Below are 23,873 nucleotides of genomic sequence, written 5' to 3' on the forward strand. Positions count from 1 at the left end.
TGGTGTTGTGCGTGCTTGTGTGGTGAGCTGGTGTGTGTGTGTGTGTATGGTGGTGCGTCGTGTGTGGCTATGTGATGTGCTGCTCTGGTGGTGCGTGCGCTGCGTTGTCTTGTTATGCGTGCGAGTGTTGTGTTTGCGTTTTAATGCTTGAGAAGAGAGAAGTACGAGAAGCGCTGAGAGAGAGACGCAAAGAAAAAGAGAGGAGAGAGAGAGAGAGAGAGAGAGAGAGAGAGAGAGAAAGAAAGACCAAGGGCTAAGCGAGTAAGCAGAGAGCAAAAGACCAAATGTCCGCGAGAGAAAGAGAACGAAAGAGAAAGAGAAAGAGAGGGAGCAATGGTTAAGAGTGGAGAGAGCAAAGGAGAGAAGTGTCACGCAGAAGAAAGAAAGGGCGAGAAAGAGAGAGACGAGACAAAACATAAGAAAGAAAGAAACGAAGCCAAGTGCAAAGAGTGGAAAGAGCATATGGATAAGAGTCATGAGAGAGAGAGAGAGAGAGACAAAGAAATGAGATGTAGAGAGAGCAAAGATGAGACAAGGAGAAGAGAGAAGGAGAGAGAGAGGTGAGAGGACGAGAGAGAGAGAGAGAGAGAGATAGAGAGAGCAAGGGAGGAAAGTGTGGAAGAGTGCAATGAGAATAGTAAAGAAAAAAAAATGGGGAGAGACAGAAAATGGAGAGAGGGAGGGACAAAGAAAGAGAGATATGTGCCGGATGCATGAGTACGTTAGTGAACAGAGAGTGTCCTCGTTTCTAGACGCGTGTTCCTTATGTTACAGCCTAGATTTGACGCACTTTCGTAAAGGCTAGATTACGCGCTCTGATATGTAGAATGGTGACAAACAATACTACGCAGTGTACACACACTGTATACTGTAATCTGTTACTGGTAAGGGTGTGCATGTTATTTTTATGAGCAAAGTGGTGTATATTCTACGATATATGCAAGAGTGTACGCTATGCCAGAACCTATAGCGTGTGTAGTCTAGTAGTGTACGCACACAGCCACATACACACGCACACTCGTATAATACGATGTGATGTATCGTAATTAGGTAATGGGGCGCAGTTCCAATTTTTAGGAAATCGTTTTCCTTGATTAGCAGAGAAATGAAGGCGGCCGTCAATGTAATAGATTTATTATCAATTAGATCTTCGTAGCTCTGCCGCCCTGATGAGAGAATACCCTATGCGTCTCTCTCTTCAGTTCGTTTCTAACAATCGCGACTACTGCACATTGTCATAACTAAATATATATAATATATATATATATTAATATATTGTGATAGTGTGTGGTGTTGTGTGTTGTAAGTGGGTGTTAGATGGTTATGTTGCGTTGTTATGATGTAGCACCTGCGGAGTGTGATGTGCACGTGTGTGAGGTTGTGGTGCGTGTGCTGTCGGCGCTAGTCCCGTCGCGCGTGGTGTTGCGTGTGAGGCGTGCGTTGTGTTGGTGTGGTGCGTGGGCGTCCGTTGCGTGTGCGTGTGGGTCACCTGAGAGTGGCTTCGTGCAGTGGCGCCGGTGCGCGTTGTGCGCATGCGCGTTTGCGCATGCGTTGCGTGCGTGCGTGTGTATGATGTACAGTTTGCGAGACACGCGCCCATATATACGCAGTCCAACGTCAGACAGACCTGCCAGCGCCGGTTAATTCTCGTCTCTTTTTCGAACGAAGTGAAAGCCAAATTACATGAGGAGAATTCTCGCGTGTATCACTAGTCGTATGCGAGTTATGTTTATGGAGGAGGTTGGCGGTAAATACACGAGACGTCTGTATCAATTAGTTTCCTTTCAGCGTTTCTCTCGCTCTTTCTTTCTTTCTTCGCTTGTTCGCTCTTTCTCTGTCGCTCTCTCTCTCTCTTGCTCGCTCTTTCTTTCTCTTTCTGTCTCTTGTTCGCTCTTTCTTTCTTTTTCTTCCTCGCTTTTTCTCTGTTGCTCTCTCTGTCTGTCGCTTTCTCTGTCTGTCTCTCTCTGTGTCTCTCTCTCTCTCGCTTTCTCGCCCTTTCTCTCTCTCTCTCTTTCTTCTCTCTCTCTCTCTCGCGCGCTCTCTCTCGCTCTTCCTGTCTCGCTCTCCCTCCCCCACTCTCGTTCGCGCTGACTCTCCCTACCCCCACTCTCTTCTCTCTCTCGCTCTCTCTCTCTCTCTCCTCTCCTCTCTCTCTTCTATCTCTCTCTCCTCTCTCTCTCTATCTCTCTTCTCTCTCTCTCTCTGCGCACTTGCTTTTTGCGGCGCCGGATGTCGCCCTACACGCGGGAGCTTAAATCAATTTGTCATCGCGTAGCCTGTGACGCTGCTTATTCCGAGAACTGAAATTCTATTCAGCCAGTTCGGAGGACATTCGACTTAGACTCGTTTCGGAAGCTAAGATGAGTGTAGCTTAACGTTAATCAGATGCGCTCGAGCTGCCGTTCAAGCGTTCATCAAGAACACAAGCCAGTTCTTTCTAGCTTCTCAACAAGCCACTAGCAACGTTTCTCGTCGTAATCATTCAGGAAAATATGCGCTTAACATCATCCTCTGGCTCGCTGTGCATGCGCGCGTATTTCGACTTTGCCCCCTAACCACACGTGTTTTACGTCGTCGCTTCGTAATCGCAGGCACTTGCGAACGTTTGAATAATAGGAATGATTGTAAATAAACACGAAATATTTAACTACTAAAGTCTTGTTATTTTCTCGACTCTCGATTTCGATACTTATTACTGATTTATTATCCTGTACTACGTGCGTACGCGTGCGTGCCGCCTGCGGGCTGGCGCGCGCTGCGCGCGGTGTGCGTGGTGTCATGAGAGGACAATTTAACGGCATTTGCAGAATTACAGTATATCGCTGCATCAGTTTACGCAGTATCCGTAAATAATAGGCAGATAGAGAGTAGAGGAAACGAGAGTGACGTGTAGCTTAATACATTTTCGTGATTTACATTGACCATCATTCACTTTATATTATTGAAACGTTCCAAGTGCCTGTGATCAAACACAGCGACGTGTAAACAGACCGGTGGAGTAACACACACACACGACAGCACACACACACACACACACACACACCAACACACACACAACGCACAAGCACATGCACACCACACGCACACGCACACGCACACGCACACGCACACGCACACGCACCACGCACACGCACAACGCACACGCACACGCACACGCACACGCACATGCACACACACAAACACACATCACACACACACAAACCACAAAACACGCCAACGCGCGACACGCACACGCCACACGCACACGCACGCCACGCCACGCCAAGCCACTCACGCACGCACACACAACACACGGCACGCACGCACGCAACGCACGCACGCACACCACGCCACACACACACAACCCCCCCACACACACACGGCGCACACACACACACACACACACACACACACACACACATACACACACACACCCACACACACACACACACACGATCACACACACACCACACACACGCTGCGAGCCTATAGACATCAGCATTTCAAATGCACGTCATGCACGCCTACTGCCCGCGCGTCTCGTTATAGCATAACCATAAGACTCGCTTGAGCGCTTCAGTGCGCGGCAAGCCACGTTAACATGCAGATCGGCCCCGCACGGAGCAGCACCATTAGTAATAAGCCGGCGATCGCACGGCGCGTGGCAGTCTAGCCTATTTATCGGCTCCTCGTCTTCCGCTTGGCTAATTTTTTTGTTAGGACGTGCGTCACCTGAGAGCCACGCCCGATGGAGATCGGCCACCATGAACGAGAGATGAACGATCGGCCACCATGAGAAATGTATTACATGCAGGACATGTCCACACTATGTCTAAACGTCCATGCGCCGTGCTTACACATTCTGTCGGAGCGCAGTTATGACAACGTAACCGCCAAAGTCAATTTCGGCGAACCTTGCCATCTCTTTCCTCTCTTTTTCGCACTCTATCTCTCTCATATCTCATCTATGTTTGAAGATATGAAAGAGAGGGGAGGAGAGAGAGAGATAGAGAGAGAGGAGGAGAGAGAAGAGCAGGACGCAGAGAGCGAGAGACAGGCTGAGCAGAAGAGACGGAGAGGAGAAGAGACGACAAAGAGAGAAAAGAGAGCATACAAGCCGAGACCGTAAGAGGAGACGGTCGAACAGTAAGAGGAGTGCGTGTGAATGAGGGATGACGCAGTGCCAGAGAGACGCCGAGTAATGAGGGCGAGAGTTAATTATAATATGAATGAATTAGTGACTGATTTGACTGGTGAATGAAAGAATGACACGAACGTACAAACGAAACGAACGAACAAACGAAACGAACGAACGACACGAACGAAAGAAATACGAACAACGACACTAACCCAAGAATGAATGAGATGCATGAAGAAGAATAATGAGCATGAATAGAAGACCATGAATCAAATAAATTGACATGAATGAATGAATGAATGAATGAATGGAATGAATGAATGAATAATGAAGAAGAATGATATGACCATGAATGAACTCAATGACATGATATGAATAAACAAATAAACTTGCATGGACAGTTAACGGAATACGAGCGGACATGATACGGAACGAAATCTTGATACGGTTGCACACATCTCTAAAGGCTAGACCGCTCCGTACGTGAATTAGCTCTTGCGACTGAGCCACACGTCCAGGCATGCGGTGATTTACGGAAACAACCCGTTCACACGCATATTAAAATATTCCCCTGTCTCATAATCCTAGACTCGCTCACTATCGCAGATTATAAGCGTTCTAAAGTGCCAAACCACCGTTCACAGAAATATATGTCGCATGGACAAGCGACAGAGACGGCGCACAACGATGGTAATAGCTATTAATATGAAGCAGTCGCGAACCACATTAAACAGCCATTATTGCGTCGTATGCCTCAGCTAATAAGGCCAGAAATTGCGATATATTGTCTCCCATAACCTGTATTGGAATCGCGGCCGACGCATGCCCCACTCGCTTCGCATGTAAAAATATATTCGAGTATATTATAGATGCGATCATTTAGTGAGGTGCTCGGTGCGATGCGGGCAACTCTGCCTTAAACACTGGCATCACATCACGATCTACGCCGTCCCGCTTTGTGTCCGTGCTTCCCTCTTCTTCCATATCTAATATCCCATCGCTGCCAACCTATATGCCCCATTGCACCTCCCACACTACACACATATTACACACGCACAGCACACAGACACGCAGTGCGCGCGCGCACACACACACACACAACACACACACACACACACCACACACACCACACACAACACACACACACACACACAACACACAATCACACACACCACACACCACACACGCACACACATGCACACACACACACACACGCACACACGCACGCAGCACCACACACACCACATACACCCACGCACGCACCCCCCCACATATAATATATATAATTATATATATATATAGATGAGAGAGAGAGAGAAGAGAGAGAGAGAAGAGAGGTGAGAGAGAGAGAGAAATAGCAGAGGGGAGAGAGAGAGGGAGAGAGCGGATAAAAGTAAGGACCGCAATGCGAGAGGACGAAAAGAGAAGAGAGGAGAGAGAGACGCCTGAAGCAGGACAGACGACCGAGAGCGAGGAGCGAGAGAGCCGAAGAGCGTGAGACAGTGAGAGCAGATGGAGAGGAGAGAGAGCAAATAGCTAAGAAAGAGGAGAGGAGAGAGAAAAGAGGGACCGGAGAGAAAGAAGAGCGAGGAGAGAGACGAGAAGCGCGTACAGAGAGAAGAGTAGAAGAGAGAGAGAGAGAGAGAGAGAGAGAGAGAGCAGAGATCGTGCGCCCTGTGATATTCACCGCCAGATCTCTCGCTGTAGCGTAATACAATTCTGTCGTTTGTGCTACCTCCGCCCCTGGCCTTCGCGCGTAATTTGCCGCATAATCCTCCGAGACGCGGATTCATCTCATTTCGATGTGAAGAACAGGCGTCGGTTATAAAGCATTTCGGGCCTAAGCCACAGACGCTCCTACTCTCAACTCTTGCAACGAAATTGGACACCGTTGCGTAAGATGACGGAAGCCAGAATGATTAATTTTGGGGGCGAAATACCATGTGTTCTTTGCGCTTACTACCTAGTAGTTTAACACGCTTTCGTTAAATATTTTTCTTGCTTATATTTCACACACGCGCACCCCGCAAGACGCACGCACAGCGCGTAACACACATATATGCACGTACATACACATGCGATAATTGATTTGAGTCGGTTTTCAAAACTAGATATACACAAGTAAGCATCAATAAACGCAGCGTTAGCCTTGGTGCAGAAAGAAAGAGCAACAGCACGTGCAGCTTACACGATATTCCCCCCACACGCAGACCGTCACAGCAACACAGCACACACCGGCACGCCACGCACCGCACGCACGCCACGCACCGCACGCACGCATGCACTCACGCAGTGCATCACGCACGGACGTACAGCAACGCACGCACGCCCACGCTCCGTCACGCCCGCACGCAGGCACAGCCGTCCGCGCACGCACGCACGCATGCATACACCACGCACGCACGCACGCACGCACGCACGCACGCACGCGCGCATGCATACCACGCCCGCCACGCCCGCCGCACGGCCCGCCGCTCGCACGCACTCACGCATGCATACACGCCCGCCCGCACCGCACGCACGCATGCATACACGCGCACACGTCCGCACGCACACTGGTACGCCGCTAGCACGTGCAAGTATAGCGAGACATTCGTTCCAACCTTACATATATTACATGCTGCTTCTAGTCCTGCCTTCTGGATTGCCGTCTCGTCTTGGGGTTTTCATGAAAACCACCCAGCGTGCACGAGCGCATTAACTTGCTACTGTTTGTTTAGAAACCGAAGCGCGCGCACATCAACAGATAGCCTTTCTGGAAAGCCTGTGAGAGGAATCTCAAGCAATTTCACACAAGGAAAAAATCTTTTATCTCCCGTGGAGGCACGTGCGAACACGTGTACACTTCCATGCGCGCGTGCTGTGCTTTTAACCGATATAGTTAAGAGTTCGCTAGACCGTCAAAAATTGTTTTGAATTCATAGCGTTATCAGTGCGTCCTAGTAATATTGATGATGCAAAGAGTTCACTCCACTATAGCCACTGAGATGAACTTATTCGAAGAAACTTAGATATCCGATCTTCATTCACCGTTCAAATATCGTGCTTGCGCCCCTTCTTCTCTCTTGCTCTCTCATCTCTCTCTCTCTCATCTCTCTCTCTCTCCTCTTTCTCTTCTCTTTCCTCCGCTCTCTCACACACACATCTCTCTCTCTCTCTCTCTCTCTCGCTCTCTCCTCTCTCTCTCTCTCCTCTCCACTCCTCTCTCCTTTCTCTCTCACTCTCTCTAATCTCATGTCATACTATTATATATTCTAGATCTATCTATCTATCTGCTCTAATCTATCTCACATTCATTCATCATCCATCCATCCATCCAATCACATACATACATACATACATACATATCACTACATACACTACATACATACATACATACATACATACATAAAATAAACATTACTACATACCATCACATATCATCATACATACATACATAACAACATTACAATCATACAATAATACATACATACAATACATACAATACATACATACATACATACATACACATACTACATATCATACATAAACATTACAACATACAATACATACATTTACATAATACCAACATACATACATACATACATAACATTACATATGCATACATACATACAATAATACATAACAACGACACATTCACACACACACACACACACACACACATACACACTTACCGCTGCGGAACATGTTGAACATCGCCTGGAAGCGCGGCCACTCGCTCGTCTGCGTCGCTATGGCGATCCGACCGAACGCGCGCACGACGAGCCTGTTAGTCTGCGTCTTGTACGGAGTGCGCGTACTGTGGCAGAACCGCTGTACGTTGCCGACGTGCGTGCTTCCGTCGTACATCTCTAGAAAGTTGACGTCGCACTCGTTCTCGGCGACCAGCTTGAGCGATTCTAGTTGAAAGTAAATCTGAAAATGGGGAAAAAATAATTGGGAAAAACGAATGATGAAAATGGAAAAATAAAAAAAACACAAACGGGGACGGTGGATCGCGATGGCGATATTGACGAGATGCATTGTGGGGGTGATTTCGGTGCGCGGAAATGTGTTCGAATATAGATTAGACTAGATTAGAATAGGTTAGACTAGGATAAACCATATTATATTGTCCATCAACCACCATTATTTTTATTTGTTGTATTGTTTGTTTGTATGTATATGTATGTATATATATTATATATGTGTGTGTGTGTGTGTGTGTGTGTGTGTGTGTGTGTGTGTGTGTGTGCGTGCGTGCGTGCGTGCGTGCGTGCGTGCGTACGCGTGCATGTGTATTTATATCTCGGCATCGACCAATTCATGCCAGCCTAGTTATACCACGACAGACATGAAGATAAGTAACACAACGAGAATTGTACAGGCGAACGGACGAACGCATGGATGGAGTGTTACTAAGGCCAACGCTCGCTGCCGTATCCTATTCTAATGGTTCAACGCCCTGTCCGTCTCATTGAGGCTTCCCTCTTAGAATGCCCTATTTCGTTTGCACGGGGCGCGGACGCGTGAGATCGCATTGGTTTTACGAGATTATGCGTGCTAGCGCTTCCCCTACGCGTTCTCTACTCTCAATACAGGCAATTAGGCTGCTATTAGCGGGTAAACAATCGCGGTTTATTCAAGGAGAGGGCGTATCGTGGCTTCGGATTATCGAGACAAAGGCAAATGTCCATGGCGATAATGAGTGGTTGGCCATTTCGTCTGCAACCGTAACAGTGACGCCAAACGATCGCAGTCGGCATAACTACACAACCCGCTGCCACTGCTAACGTCACGTCGATGACGTCGAGTGCAAAAAATGCAGCATCATGAACAAACAAAAACAGCAACGCGATGAACATTCTAGAAAGTATGAAACCGTATAGTCATGAAATCGGCAAGAACTCTCAAACAGCCACCTGCCGCTGACGTCACAACGATGATGTCGAGTGCAAAAAAATGCAGCATCATGAATAACAAATAACAACAACGCGATGCAAATGCGTATCGTTGTCATGAAATCGGCAAAACTATAAAACGACACACAGCCCCCTGCTGCCGCTGATGTATCACCGATGATTGTCGAGTGCATTATGAACAAAAACTAACAACAGCGCGATGCAAATGCTTACCGTAGTCATGAAATCAGACAACCTGTTCCTGCTAGATTTCGCATTTCAAATGATCGCACGCACGAACGCACACGCACGCACGCACGTACTCACGCATGCACGCACGCACTACACACATCAAACTACACACGCACGCACGCACTACACACACCGAACTACACACGCACGCACGCACTACACACACCGAACTACACACGCACGCACGCACTACACACACACACCGAACTACACACGCACGCACCCACTACACGCACCATATATAAAACGATACGACCTATTAGTAGATTACGAGTATAGACCAACCACGAAGCGGCCCCGCCGTCTCAAATCAGACAGCAGAATATAATCATACGCCGACGGCGATGCGAAACCAGGATGAATTATATACACGGAAAATCATCTGAAGCAGACAAACAAAATGTTTATCTGTTCGGCAATAAATTATACAAACACGGGCTTTACGTTCGACGACGTCGCATCAAGAAGGCTGAGCTACGTGCGTGTTCAAATAAACAACCCGCTCAAAGTGCTTCACCCCATGTAGTTCGAAAAACAAACGTTTGATTTTGTGCACGTAAAGCTACGCGTAGGTCGCAGGGAGGGATTCACTATTTCGAGTTGTAAACAAACTAACGGCGTCCCGCCTTTCAGTATGCACGCTCCGCGTATAGCATCGTGGGCTCGCCGAACACTAGACGCACGCATGATTTCCACACTTGTTGTCTGCTACGACCGGGGCAAGTACAGTCTTTTCATCGCTAACCGAGGAAGGAGAAAAAATATGCAGTAACATAAACACTACGATTCAGCCGCAGAGATTAGACTGCATCACATTCTGTCCGATAATAAAACAACATCGTATAGAACGCGCGCCGATAAAAATATAAAACCGCCAAGATGTACGCTTTACAAGAAGTTATAATTTTAGCCGTCGTTGCCTGTGCCATTTTAAGTTTATTGTTGTTTGTTCAGATGTGTGGAAGCAGTTATATCACCAGCAGGTTTAATTTTTTTTAAAGGTTAACGTCTGCGTTTTTAACCGATTGTATATTTTAATTGCGTTTTCATAATTGGGCGGGCACCAGTACATTTATATGTTAGTTATTGTTTTACTAATCGCGTGTAAACACGTGCTGAGTTAATGTGCGTACGTGCTCCGTTTTTGTAAATGACAGAAACTTTGTGAAATTGCCGAGAAAATAAACGAATGTATTATTTACTACTATAGAGATATAGAGATCGAAGGACGCCAAGATGGATGGATGGATGGGTGGATGAATGAATGGATGGATGGATGAATAAATGTATGGATGGATGGATGGATGACTGGATGGATGGATGGTTGGATAGATAGATGGATGGATGGATGAATGGAGGGACGTATGTATGTATGTATGTATGTATGTATGTATGTATGTATGTATGTATGTATGTATGTATGTATGTATGTATGTATGTATGTATGTATGTATGACGCTGCGAGCTATAGACATCAGCATTTCTGCGTCATGCACGTCTCTGCGCGCGCTCGTTAGCACAACCATAAGACTCGCTTTGAGCTTCAGTAGGCAAGCACGTTCAACTGCAGTCGGCCCCCGCACGTACAGTGGGGAAACGCGCACGTGCGATTGTCGGACTTCTAGCTGGCCAATCAGTGTTCCGGGGCGTCGACCGTCCTCTAGAAGTGTGTGAGAGAAAAATAGAATTTCTTGAATCTTATTCACCTCACCCCCCACCCCACTTTCCCCGCGAAATTGCTACTCGGGGTTTTCAGCTCGCCAGATTGTCGTTCACGCATCGCAGTTAATAGGCGCCGATTCTTCGTAACGATGCTATCGGCTTACTCTCTTCGTCCGCGCATGCAGCGAGGCAGGAAGATGCACATACTTACGGAAGCCGTTCTCACGCGGAAGCAAACGGAAGAGGCTCAGCCGCTGTGAGGTTTCTTCTGGGATGCAGAGACTATGATGGCAGACTTAGACGACATTAAGGTAGTTCTGAGATGCGGAAACAAAGACCGTATAAGCTCAGACGCTGTGAAGCTAGTTTCTGGGATGTAGAAACTATGATGGCAGACTAGATTAGAAGTCGTGAAGCTAGTTCTGGGATGCAGAAATTATGGCAACAGACACAGATGTCAGGGAGCTATAGTGCCTGGATGCAGGAACTATGGCAGCAGGCTCAGACGTCATTAAGCTAGTTCTAGGATGAAGGAACTATGGTAACGGACACCGATATCAGGAAGCTAGTGCCTAGATGCAGGTACGATGACAGCAAACTCACGCTTCAGGAAACTAGTTCTCTGCAGGGACAACGGTGAAAAACTAACGAAGCTAAACCCCTAACGCGCGGGAGAGTGACGCTTCTTCTTCTTCTTCTTCTTGAGTCATCCAATGCCGTGCGGCGTCGGTGAAATATGTTTCTATTATAAAGTAAAAGTGAGTGAAGTATGTAATTCTACACTGATGTCGCCGAAAAAAAGAGAAAAAAAAGTGTGACGCATGCTCATGCACAACGCAAGTCCACTCTTTCACAGCGAGAGGCTAGATGACCAGATACTGCGCAGCTTTCTGTCTTACGTAGATAATTGTGTGGTATTATTGGTAAAAATAATATGGTCAAGAGCTAATAATACCTTTACGCATAATACCTTTACCCCATACCCTAATAAGGTATTATTAGCAATATATATGGTATAAATAGACTAAATTAATGGTTCTAAAATCAGATGTCAGAAGATCAGAAGATTAGTGTGTCTAGTATTTTTCTTCACATACTTCGAAGTCGGCTGCGGCTTCCTCGCGCGCTAGAGACAGCAAGAGGCGGATACAGTGAAGCCCACACTCTCTCCCATATAGTGTTAAGATTCAGCTGCTAGTGGACGCGCAGATGCGAGCGTAGAGACACTCGGCATCGGATAAAACATAAAACGACAATTAAGTCTTCGCGATAATATCACCGACCGATACGAACGAACGAAATATATGCAGTAAAGTGGTTTCGGGAAAGAGAGGAGTGCGTTGCTGTGAGAGTCTTTCGATTTCTTTGGTTCGGGGGAGGAAGCGGGGGACTGGTTGTCGCGTTGTGCTGAGAGGGTCTCTCTATTGCTCTAGTCGAAGAATTGTCGCTCGTCGTTGGAGAGAATTCATGCACTGACGATCTTAACTTCGTACAGGGACGTTTCCGTACCTGCTAACGATAGTCCGAACGTACTTCAAAATTCCATTAACCGCGGATGCGAAAATGCTTCAGGAGTCACGCTTCGCAAGGCGCAACGTCGTATAAAGGTGGCATCAAGAGCGTATTAAGAATGGCCTCTATAAGAAGCCTTCTTAATACGTTCTTGGTGGCATGCAACTGTAACCTTCCGCAAATTGTTCACCGTTGCACCTATTTCGTCTCAGAAAAAGACCTTCTTTTGAATTTAAAGCGAACGCGCTTCCGGACGCTTCGCAAGGCGCACCGTAGTATAAAAGGAAGGCGCATAGGCAAGTTTGTCGGCTCCCGCATGCACGCACAGCATTACGCGTGGCTAAGGTGGCGGCGTTTCACAATGCTGAGCGTGCAGCTCATCACGTGTATACCCGCCGAGAGAAGCGAGGGGGAAGGATGTCAATGATCGAATTGGAGAAGTTGTTTGCTATGCCCCGGTGTCTCTATAAATAGCGGATGCGCCGCCTATATGAGAATCTCAAGCACTGTGTGTGTCAATGAGACATTCTTTACACATTTGCCAGCGCGCGCTCTCTCCCCGGACGCCAATAATTCTGTTCTTATTAGTAAAGGGAGGCGGTGGCTAGACATCGAGTGTGATGGCATGCGTGTATGTATATATACTGCGAGACGAGATGCGCGTGCAAAGTTATGGTTAGGGTCGGCGGATGAGTTAGCAGGCCGGGATCATTTAGCGTTATGTACGTCAAGTTGTGTACGTCACGTTCGTTGGCTTTGTACATTCCTGTCAGCAACTGTCTTCCTTTTCATTATTTCCGATTCTGGCATCATTTATCGTAGCCTGTATAATGTTTTGATTTCTCTGCCTTTTTATTCGCCCGCGTTTTCTCTCTCACTCTCTTCTCTCTATTAATATCCTCTCGCTCGCCATCTTTAATATTTAATTTGCGATTTTTTTACGTTTCGAGCTTCCTCTACCCGCTCATATTCTATTCCTCTCTCTCTCTAAGCCAATCTCTAATTATATATTGTTTTTCAAGTGTTTCGCTCTTTCGCTCTCTCTTTCTCTCTCTCTCTCTCTATCTCTCTCTCCCTCTATCTCGCTCTCTCTCTCTCTCTCTCTCTCTCTCTCTCTCTCTCTCTCTCTCTCTCGTTAGCGAACTCATATACCCTTTTACGTCTTCATCTAATTATTTTATTCTTTCAGTATCTCTGAATTTCGCTGTTGCTCCACGATTGTCCCACGCGCGCCTCTGTCTCTGCGCTTCCTCAATTGCTCGCTGCGTCAGTCTGTGCATGTCGTCATGTGCGTCATTTATCTAATTAGAATTATTAATAAGATGTTTGCGTGTCTGCCTGCATTCATTCAGCCGCAGCTTCTAATAGCAGTCGTGCAATCAGCGAAAATCGTGCAATTCAGCTCGTAGTCAGGTTCGGAACGCGCGAGTCGTGTACTAACATCTCTAACCACAACTAACTCTCTCGTTCTACTCAGCAACTCTCTCATCTTCTAACAGCAAACGTGCGTCTCTCTCTCTTTGTTTATACTTGCCTTCAATCACGTGCACGCACTCCGTATTATTCGGATAGTTGGCGGGGAAGTTTGGCGTAAAGAAGGCCCGTTTCTCCACCTGCCCGACGGAAAAGTCTTGACATATCGCAGGGATGTATTCGCTTGAGGATATCCGTTGGTCGGTGGCAAGCATCTTGCTTGGCAAACCTTTACCTTGAATAGCGGTAAGTGCTTACTTGATTATTTTTTTGCTTGTTGTTTGTGTAACGAACACCGATGCAGTTGTCGTTGCAAAAACTCGAAGATTTTTATTGGTTAGGATGGTAGAGAGAATTGAATATTGCCAGACGGATGAATATATGATGGCTGTCTAGCTGACTGAAGAGAGAGAGAGAGAGAGAGAGAGAGAGAGAGAGACTGCGCGATGGATATATTACACCGTTTACCCGCCAACAGCACGCCGTAGCGAAAGTTAATTTATCGAGCCGTGATTCGCGCTCAGCGTGGAATTTCGCAGGCGAGCGCGCAATTCATTAACATTCCTGAATTAAAATTTACGAAACGCATATACGAGATGTAATGATTTTCCTTCTTGCAAAAATAAACATCGCGATCTCCGTGCGCACGATTTTAAACGATTCCAATGTTACGATAAAACGTTCTACGATGAATTCCTGCAATTGGAGAAAAATCTCGTTATGAATCACCGCGGCGCTGCGTTGTTCCAGCCTGTTCTGCTAGCATCTATGACAAATACGACATACGCATATACGCTCTCCTATGACACTACTTGTCATGGGAAGATTCTTCTTATGACAAATATTGTTGTATGTGTTGTGCGCATCATAGGAGTGTATGAGCGCTATTATGAACCCAAGCAGTGAATTTCAGCTATAAAGCGGAACGAAGTGACTCGCCAATATATGATAAAGAAGAATCTTCCTATGAAAAATAGTGTCATAGGAGAGCGTATATGCGTATGTCGTATTTGTCATAGATGCAAGCAGAACAGGTTGGTTGTTCGTATACCTTCGTCCTCGATAAAATCGTAGACAGCATGAAAGCCCTGATATTCAATGACGTCATCGGAGTGGAACACCACCCACATGTAGCGACCGGTGGAAGTCACTCGTGATGGGTGCCTATTCCCGCAGAATCGTCCCAGCAATGGTTTGTATCCCGAGCGACCGTCCCGCACCTGTTGGCACATAAAGAGAATATCATACATCCACTTATATACCATATATACATATATCAGGGGTTAATAATGACAAATTTGTAATTATTAACCCTGATATATATATATATATATATATATACATATATCAGGGGTTAATAATGACAAATTTGTAATTATTAACCCTGATATATATATATATATATATATATATACATATATATACATATACATGAGTAAGGTCAAGAGCTAATAATACCTGTATGTATAATAATGTATGAATATGTACATTGACCCATACGCCACCTGGTGTTTGACAGCGCACTTAACGATCCGCAAAACAAACACATGGAGTATTTTTCCATCGCGATATCTAAATCTCAAAACCCTTCGCTCGCGTGCTCGAAATTCTACATTACCCGCCTCGTCTTGGCTTACTCTACAAGAAACGATGGACAGAGCCGTCTGCGCCGATAGTGGTCAGGGTTAACCAGCTGCTATTGTGCGAGCAATGATCACACTTTAGTCAACCACGTACCGAAGTGGCCCGAAGAACACCGAAGTGGCCAGAGCTGTTCTCTTGTTTACCTTACAGCGCGTGGAAGAAAAGGCTCGTACCCGCTAGAGGTGTTTTGCATCGCCGGGGAAAACGTTCGTTAGCCGGCCACCATGTGTACAAACAACCATGACAGCTTTTCTAAACAACCTTTGGCTGGGGCGTATAACTTGCGCGTCGCCGAAAGAACCCAAAAACGCCAACGAGAGAAAACTAATCAAAAGAGAACGGTTTTTTGTTCTCCCTGCCGCTAGAAGTTGTTTGGTATTTCAACGCAAAATCGACGACGAAGACCAATTTTGTGAGGCTGTACATTCGCCTATAATACTTACGCCATCACCCCCCCCCCATATGTCACTTCAAATGTCCATATGTCTCGGAAATATATACGTTCATATTCCTATTATTCTCCGCGTCTAATTTAAAAGTGAACGCTTACGACGGACGCGCCTGACAAACGTCAGTACATGCCCTTCGTAGCACGCTAGAGCAAGCTTGATAGATCTACCGGGAAAGGCTTAATGTATGTGCTCGCTACGGTGAACAGTCAAGGCGCGTGTCTCGTGTATCACACGCCTGCGCTGACTTACATCCGTGAAAAAGACGTTGCCGTTCTTGTTAAGGGGCGTCGACGACAGAACTCAGCCTATTTCACGCTTCACGCGCACGCGAGCGACATGGAAACCCGCGCTATTCATGATCGCGGAATTAAAATACGATTCGTAACTCAAGCCGGGCGCGATATCGAACGTATGGCGGGAAGCACACGCAGCCGTCGGCTGTTCGGGTTTATTTATCGCAGCTTTAGCGAGGCTATAGTAGTGTAAGCCAACAAGCGTAAAGGATCGTTCGCTCGACTTTATAAAAACGTTAATTGAATTTAACTTATTAGTCAAAGTTTAAAATATTATATATAGGGAGCGGTAGTATTCTGCACGAGTACAAAATGATGCGAAATTATTAATCGAGTGAGAAATGTTGGAGCGATTAGCACACACGGTTAATCTGTCTACTAGTGAAGATTGGTCTTTCATACATACAGTGGTAAGAGTATTATAGGCCTACGTAAGATATTAATAGGAAGTATATGCGTATCCGTCTTCATCTTTATTTGTTCGGCCGTCTGAGTGAGTTTGTCTTTCTGTCTGTCTTTCTTTCTCTTTCTTTCTCTCTCGCTCTTTCTTTCTCTTTCTTTCTCTCTCTGCCTTTCTTCTCTCTGTGTGTATCTCTCTCTCTCGCGCGTGCTCTCTCTCTCTCTCTCTCGCTCTCTCTGTCTGTCCGTCCGTTGGTCATTCTGTTCGTCTGTTCGTCGGTCTGTTTTTCTGTCCGTTTGTCTATCTGTCTGTTTGTTTGTCTGTCTGTTTGTTTATCTGTCTGTCTGTCTGTCTATCTGTCTTGTCTTTCGTTAAGGATGCACATCCCTGCAAAAAATACTGTGTCACAGTTACTATACAGACTCTCGTGCTCACACGAAGAGCAGAAAGGGATGCGCTGTATACGCACCACCGCACTTAAATGCGAGCCTCCTACTCACGCGCAAGTTTGCAACATCTGCCCGGGCGGTCCGGTACATTTTTTGGCGCTGTTTATTCCCAGCATAGACCTCTCATAACTCACGCGGCCATTTACCGCAATCCCTGTCGTCGTGGCATTTACGCGAGCTTGCGTACATGTCGTGCTGCTCGCGGAAGCCTTCCAAGTTTCTCTATGTGTCCGTGTGTCTCGAGCAAGCACGCGCGCGCGCGAGGGAAAATCTGGAGCGTGTTTCAGTCAGCAAACGCGCACCATCTGGTTCATTATGCCTCCGTTATTACCATCATCCCTTTTAGTCGAGAATCTCTCGCGCGTCCCGCGCTAATACGTGATACCATTAACCGCCACGTCATAATGAAGCAGCAGCAGCAGCAGCAGCAGCAGCAGCAGCAGCAGCAGCAGCAGCAGCAGCAGCAGCACGACTGCCCTTTGTGTAGCGTCACTGCCCCCTAGCCTCACTTACGACCTAAACCCGGTCATCTTAGAGAGAAATCTGGAGCGTGTTTCAGACAGCAAACGCGCACCATCTGGCTCATTATTCCTCCGTTATTACCATCTTCCCCTTTAGTCGAGAATCGCTCGCGCGTCCGCGCTAATACGTGATACCATTAACCGACACGTCATCATGGAGCAGCAGCAGCAGCAGCGGCGCGCACGCGTGTCTGTGTGCGTGCGTGTGTATATGTGTGTATGTGGGAGGTGCATGGGCATATAGGTTGCACGATGGGTATTAGATATGGAAGAGAGGGAAGCACGGACACAGCGGACGCGTAGATCGATGATTGATGGCCAGTGTTAAGGCAAGTTGCCCCGCATCGCCCCCGAGCACCACTAATGATGCGGCATCTATAATATAGCTCGAATATATTTTACATGCGAAGCGAGTGGGGGCATCGTCGGCCGCATTCCAATACAGGTTATGAGACAATATATCGCAATTTCTGGCCTTATTAGCTGAGCTATACGACGCATAATGGCACTGTTAATGGGTCGCGACGTCATATTAATAGCTATCACCATCGTTGTCGCCGCCGTCCTCTCGCTTGTCCATCGCACATATGATTTCTAACGGTGGTTGGCACTTTTAGAACGCTTATATCTGCGATATTGAGCGAGTCTAGGTATTATGAGACAGGGTAATATTTAATATGCGTGTGAACGGGTGTTCACGTAACACCGCATGCCCTTACGTTGCTCAGTCAGCAGAGCTAATTCACGTACCGGAGCTACGGTCTAGCTTTAGATATGTGTCAACCGTATCAAGTTCGTCCGTTCATCCGCTCGTCCGTTAATCTGTCCATCAATTTATTTGTTTATTCATTCATTCATTCATTCATTCATTCATTCATTCATTCATTCATTCATTCATTCATTCATTCATTCATTCATTCATTTATTTATTCATTCATTCATTCATTCATTTATTTATTCATTCATTCATTCATTCATTTATTTATTCATTCATGCATTCATTCATTCTTGGGTTCGTTCGTTCGTTCGTTCTTTCGTTCGTTCGTTCGTTCGTTCGTTTGTTCGTTCGTTCGTTTGTACGTTCGTTCATTCATTCATTCAACCAGTCAATCAGTCACTAATTCATTCCTATATATATTACTCTCCCCTCTTCCTCGCGGTCTCTCTCACTCTCACTCCCTCATTCCCACACGCACTCCCTTACTTTCGCACCGTCTCTCTTTACGCTCTCGCTTGTATGCTCTCTCTCTCTCTCTCTCTCTCTCTCTCTCGCTCTCTCTCTTTCTCTCTTTCTCTAGCTCTTTCTACGTATATCGCCTCATCTCTATTCCGCCATCTCTCTGTCAGTGTAAGGATGAACTATTCTATCTGTCTATTTGCCATTCTATTTGCACATGCGTAGAGGTGTGACTGTTTGATTACATAAAAACATCTCTAACATCTATCCATATGTCTGCGTCTCTGTGCTTGTGTGCATGTGCGTATGTGTGTGCGTGCGTCCGTGCGCGCGCATGTGTGTGGGTGCGTCCGTGTGCGCGTGTGCGTGTGACATCTCCTATCTGTCCGCCGTCTTTCCTCTCTCTATTAGATACATCAGTGGATATCATGGATACAACGACGATTGTATACAAAAAAATCATGAAAATAAGTTTGCACTCTTCAAAATATATATCCGTGTTAGCATAGTATCCAGACGTTGCTAAAAATTAGGTGGATATTCAATGTGTAACATAAATATTACCAGCTTATAATTACATATAGTTCCAAAATATATTCGAGGATAGACATCGCGTGTCAACGCGTGTCATCGCGTTACACACATTGCAGTAGCACTCAACTATCTTGAAGTTAAAATTGGGTTCTCAAAATTAGTTACGATAATATAACTCGTAATAAGGCACGGTGCGTATATGCTGAGAATATACAAGCAAATTATATTTTGCATGCTATCTAGCGATTTGCCGGCCGAATATAAATAATTTACTTGTTCCCCAATTTCTCATCGCGGATTGTTACTCCTGCAAACCCGACTGTTCGTACATTATTTATGTCCCATAACAGTTGGACGCGAAGCGCTTAAACTCGCCGTACACATATATATGCATTTAAGTAGGATGCTCGTGAAAGCCGTGTGCGCGCGCGCGTGTTCGTGCGTGCGAGAGTGCGTGTGTGCGTGCGTCTATGCGCGCGTGTTTGTGTGCGTGTGTGTATATCTGTCCGTGTGTGTGTGTGTGTGTGTGTGTGTGTGTGTGTGTGTGTGCGTGTGTGTGGGCGTGCGCATCTGCACGCATGTTCCTCCTTCCTATCTTTTTAGCTTCTTCATTCAATTGGATCGTGAATTATTTCGATTATCTCCGAGATTGGGCGAGGGAGCGCGCATGCGACGATTAGATCGCAGCTACAACAGTGCTGGAAGCATAATACCATTTACGAAACACTTGGCCATATATTGCGCTCGGTTCGTAATTTCACCGGACAAGATGCTACGGCTCTATATTAGGCTGATCAATATGTATAACCTTATTAGTTACGGTTCGCTTGTGCCGGCTCCCGACGAAATCGCCTATCGATATTGTAAATTCTATCTATTGAAAATATTCATCGTTAACATTCACAAATGAATTAAAAAATAAGGCATCCAAGAGAAAACGTACGGGCGTTAGAACTGGTGTTAAAAGCAGTTGTAAAGGGTTAGTATGCAGCAGGACTGCTATATGCAATTACTTAGTTTCATCTCCATCACGCTACTACATCTATATTTGCACTACTTCATCTACACATAACGCTACCATTAGTATCATATACGTACACGCACGCGTACGCGCACACATACACGCACGTGCACGCGCGCACGTAGGCACACGCAGCAACCACCGCAAAAGTTAATTGTATGAAATGCCATTGAGGAAAGAAGAGAGAACGACCGACGCTGCATGTAAAAATTCAAACGACTGACATCAAACACAGTCACGCGCAGCTGCACTAGCTAACGTCTACATCCAACTTTTAACGCCGGAATTTGTTGATTTTAATTATTTAGACGAGTTGCTTCTAGAAATAGCGAAGAGGTGTGGCGTCGCGGGAAGGGAGGAGGGGGGTGTCTCTCATAACATCGTCTCTCGGTAATGATATTGATCCGCGAATCGTTGCTTATTTGATGAAATCTAATCGAGCGTTAGCGTGCAGCTGGGTCTCTTCATATATGCATTTTCGCAGAGCAACTGCTTCCGCTTTCATCAACTCGTTTTGAAATAAATACGCGCGCGTTTCTCGCATGCATGTGATCACGTGTAAACTGCGTGTGCGTGTTCACTGTGTGCGTGCGTGCGTGCGTGCGTGCGTGCGTGCGTGCGTGCGAACACACACACACACACACCGAATTACACGCACACACGAACACACTCACGCCTGCAGACGGCGCTACAGTGGAACCCGCCGCGGTATTTATATAATCCGGTGCATATGAAACTGGATGTAATTGACTTCCCGCGACTGTCATTACACACATTACAGTCAATCTCTCTCTTACACACACACACACACACACACACACACACACACACACACACACACACACAAGCTGCAGCTCACACTCCGCGTGTGCGTGTTTCCCACGCCGCCGACCACACGATGTTAATACGTCGCTTCGACGAGGAAGATGAAGCAATTTAGAGGCGGGAAAAAACGCCGAGGCCGAGCAAAACTCAAATTTGATTCCAGATACTGAATATCGTTACTATATACGCTCGGGCGCAGAAATTCATCGTTTTGAGATGTAATCCGGGGACGCTGTAATGGAAAGCTGCTTTTTGAAAATCAAATCGCTAGATTCACAGCCTGTTCTGCTAGCATCTATGACAAATACGACATACGCATTTACGCTCTCCTATGACACTATTTGTCATAAGAAGATTCTTCCTATAACAAATATTGTTGTATGCGCATCATAGGGGTTTAAGAGCGCTATTATGAATGCAAGCAGTGAATTTCAGCTGTAAAGCGGAACGAAGCTGACTCGCCAATATTTGTCATAGGAAGAAACTTCCTATGACAAATAGTGTCATAGGAGAGCGTATATGCGTATGTCGTATTTCTCATAGATGACATTAGTTGACAAGCAGAACATGTTGTGATTCAACACCGCGGCGAAACTGCAGGGGTGAGTCGCTGCTACGGATTCCTCTAACGCGTTATCGGTACAAAACCTGGGACAAATTTCCTTCTTCTTCTTCTTCTTACGGTGGGTGGGGGAATCAACATTTGGCAGTCCTTCCTCCTCCTCCTCTTCTTCTTACGTGGGATGGGGAGGGGCGGGGAATTGATATTTGTCAGTTCTTCCTCCTTTTCGTCTTACGGGTGGTTGGGGGGGGGAATCAACATTTGGTAGTTCGGGGAGAGCTTACCTCTCGAGTGAATTTGAAATTGATGTTGGCAGATTATATCGTCTACGCGAAGGTAGATTAGGATCAGAGCGTCTCGACTCGGAGTATATTCCAATCTCTCTGTATGCATGCGTTTATATATATATATATATATATATATATATATATATATATATGTATATATATATGCGTGGGGTGTCTATGATTGTATATATGACGTTTCTGCAGGCTAAAGTAAGAGCGCGGTCACGCGCGTGTTTGCGTTATGCGTGCGTCCGTGCGTGTGCGTGCGTGTGCGTGGTGTGTGTGCGTGCGTGTGTTATCCGTGTGTCTATGCATGCCTGCGTGCGTGTGCATCTGCGTGTGCGTGCATGAGTGTGCGCGTGTGTGCGTGCTCGCGCGAAGCGAAAGAGCATCGCGAACAAAACGACTTCCATTCACGCTCCGATAAATATGCTGACACACTACACTACGTAGTTCTAAACGAACAGCCGTCGTTGCAAACGCACCGTTATCAAATCCCGTCCAATTATCGTCGTTATACCGTCGCATTTCTTCGCTCACGATCAGGCGGCGAAAGGCCCCGTTACGCGGCTTACCGGAGCGGCCATTAGGAATCTTACGGGGTGGACAGACTGAGCGCTGATCCCTTTTTAATTGGGTAGGCAGATGCATGCGAGGATGAAGTGCTTACGTTGTAGCCCGACTGCACGCGTATGTCCCAGGCGCAGTCGAGAGGTAGCGAGCTGTTCTTCTTAGCGTGGTCCAAGAACTTGGCGCCGATCATCGACGAATTGATGAAGCCCTCCATCTTTCCACTTATCACAGTCAGACAGTCTGCAACGTACATGTGTGTGTGCGTGAGTGAGTGAGAGCGAGAGAGAGAGAGAGAGAGAGAGAGAGAGAGAGAGAGAAGAGAGAGAGAGGAGGAGAGAGAGAAGAGAAGAAGAAGAGAGAGAGAACCTGTTCTGCTTGCATCTATGACAAATACGACATACGCATATACGCTCTCCTACTATGACACTATTTTTCATAGAAGATTCTTCTTTATCATATATTGGCGAGTCACTTCGTTCCGCTTTAAGGCTGAAATTCACTGCTTGGGTTCATAATAGCGCTCATACAACTCCTATGATGCGCACAACACCATACAACAAATATTTGTCATAAGAAGAATCTTCGCATGACAAGTATGTCAAGGAGAGCGTATATGCGTAGTCGTATTTGTCATAGATGCTAGCAGAACAGGCTGGAACAACGCAGCGCCGGGTGATTCATAACGAGATTTTTCTCGCAATTGCAGGAATTCAATCGTAGAACGTTTTATCGTAACATTGAATCGTTTAAAATCGTGGCGCGCACGGAGATCGCGATGTTTATTTTTGCAAGAAGGAAAATCATTACATCTCGTATAATGCGTTTCGTAAATTTTAATTCAGGAATGTTAATGAATTGCGGCCTCGCCTGCGAAATTGCTCACGCTGAGCGCGAATCACGGCTCGATTAAATTAACTTCGCTAACGGCGTGCTGTTGGCGGGTAAAACGGTGTAATATATCCATCGCGCAGTCTCTCTCTCTCTCTCTCTCTCTCTCTCTCTCTCTTTCTCTTTCTCTCTCTCTCTCTTTATCTCTCCTCTCTCTCTGCTCTCTCATCGTCTCTCTCTTTCTCACTCTCTCTCTCTCGCTCCTGTCTCTCTCCTCGCTCTCTCTCTCTCTCTCTCTCTCTCTCTCTCTCTCTCTCTCGCTCGCGCGCGCGCCGCGTCGCGCGCTCTCGCCTGTCTATCGCTCCTCGCTCTCGCCATCTCTCCCTCCTCCCTAATCTATCGGCTATCCAT

General features: G+C 46.4%; 1 protein-coding gene across 1 annotated transcript in view; it reads right to left on the bottom strand.

The window, feature by feature from the left end:
* Window positions 1–4,996: 4,996 nt before the first annotated feature.
* The window catches only part of LOC106810246 (neuropilin and tolloid-like protein 2), a gene marked incomplete in the record, with an annotated part of 22,194 nt that continues 3,317 nt past the window's right edge, over window positions 4,997–23,873 (bottom strand). The window contains 3 exon segments of the mRNA XM_014813537.1: window positions 4,997–5,125; window positions 7,784–8,032; window positions 22,732–22,874. Of these exon segments, the coding sequence (XP_014669023.1) occupies window positions 4,997–5,125; window positions 7,784–8,032; window positions 22,732–22,874 (521 nt within the window).

Source organism: Priapulus caudatus, unplaced genomic scaffold (genome assembly GCF_000485595.1).
Source record: "Priapulus caudatus unplaced genomic scaffold, Priapulus_caudatus-5.0.1 Scaffold423, whole genome shotgun sequence".
NCBI classification, from domain to species: Eukaryota; Metazoa; Priapulida; class Priapulimorpha; order Priapulimorphida; family Priapulidae; genus Priapulus; species Priapulus caudatus.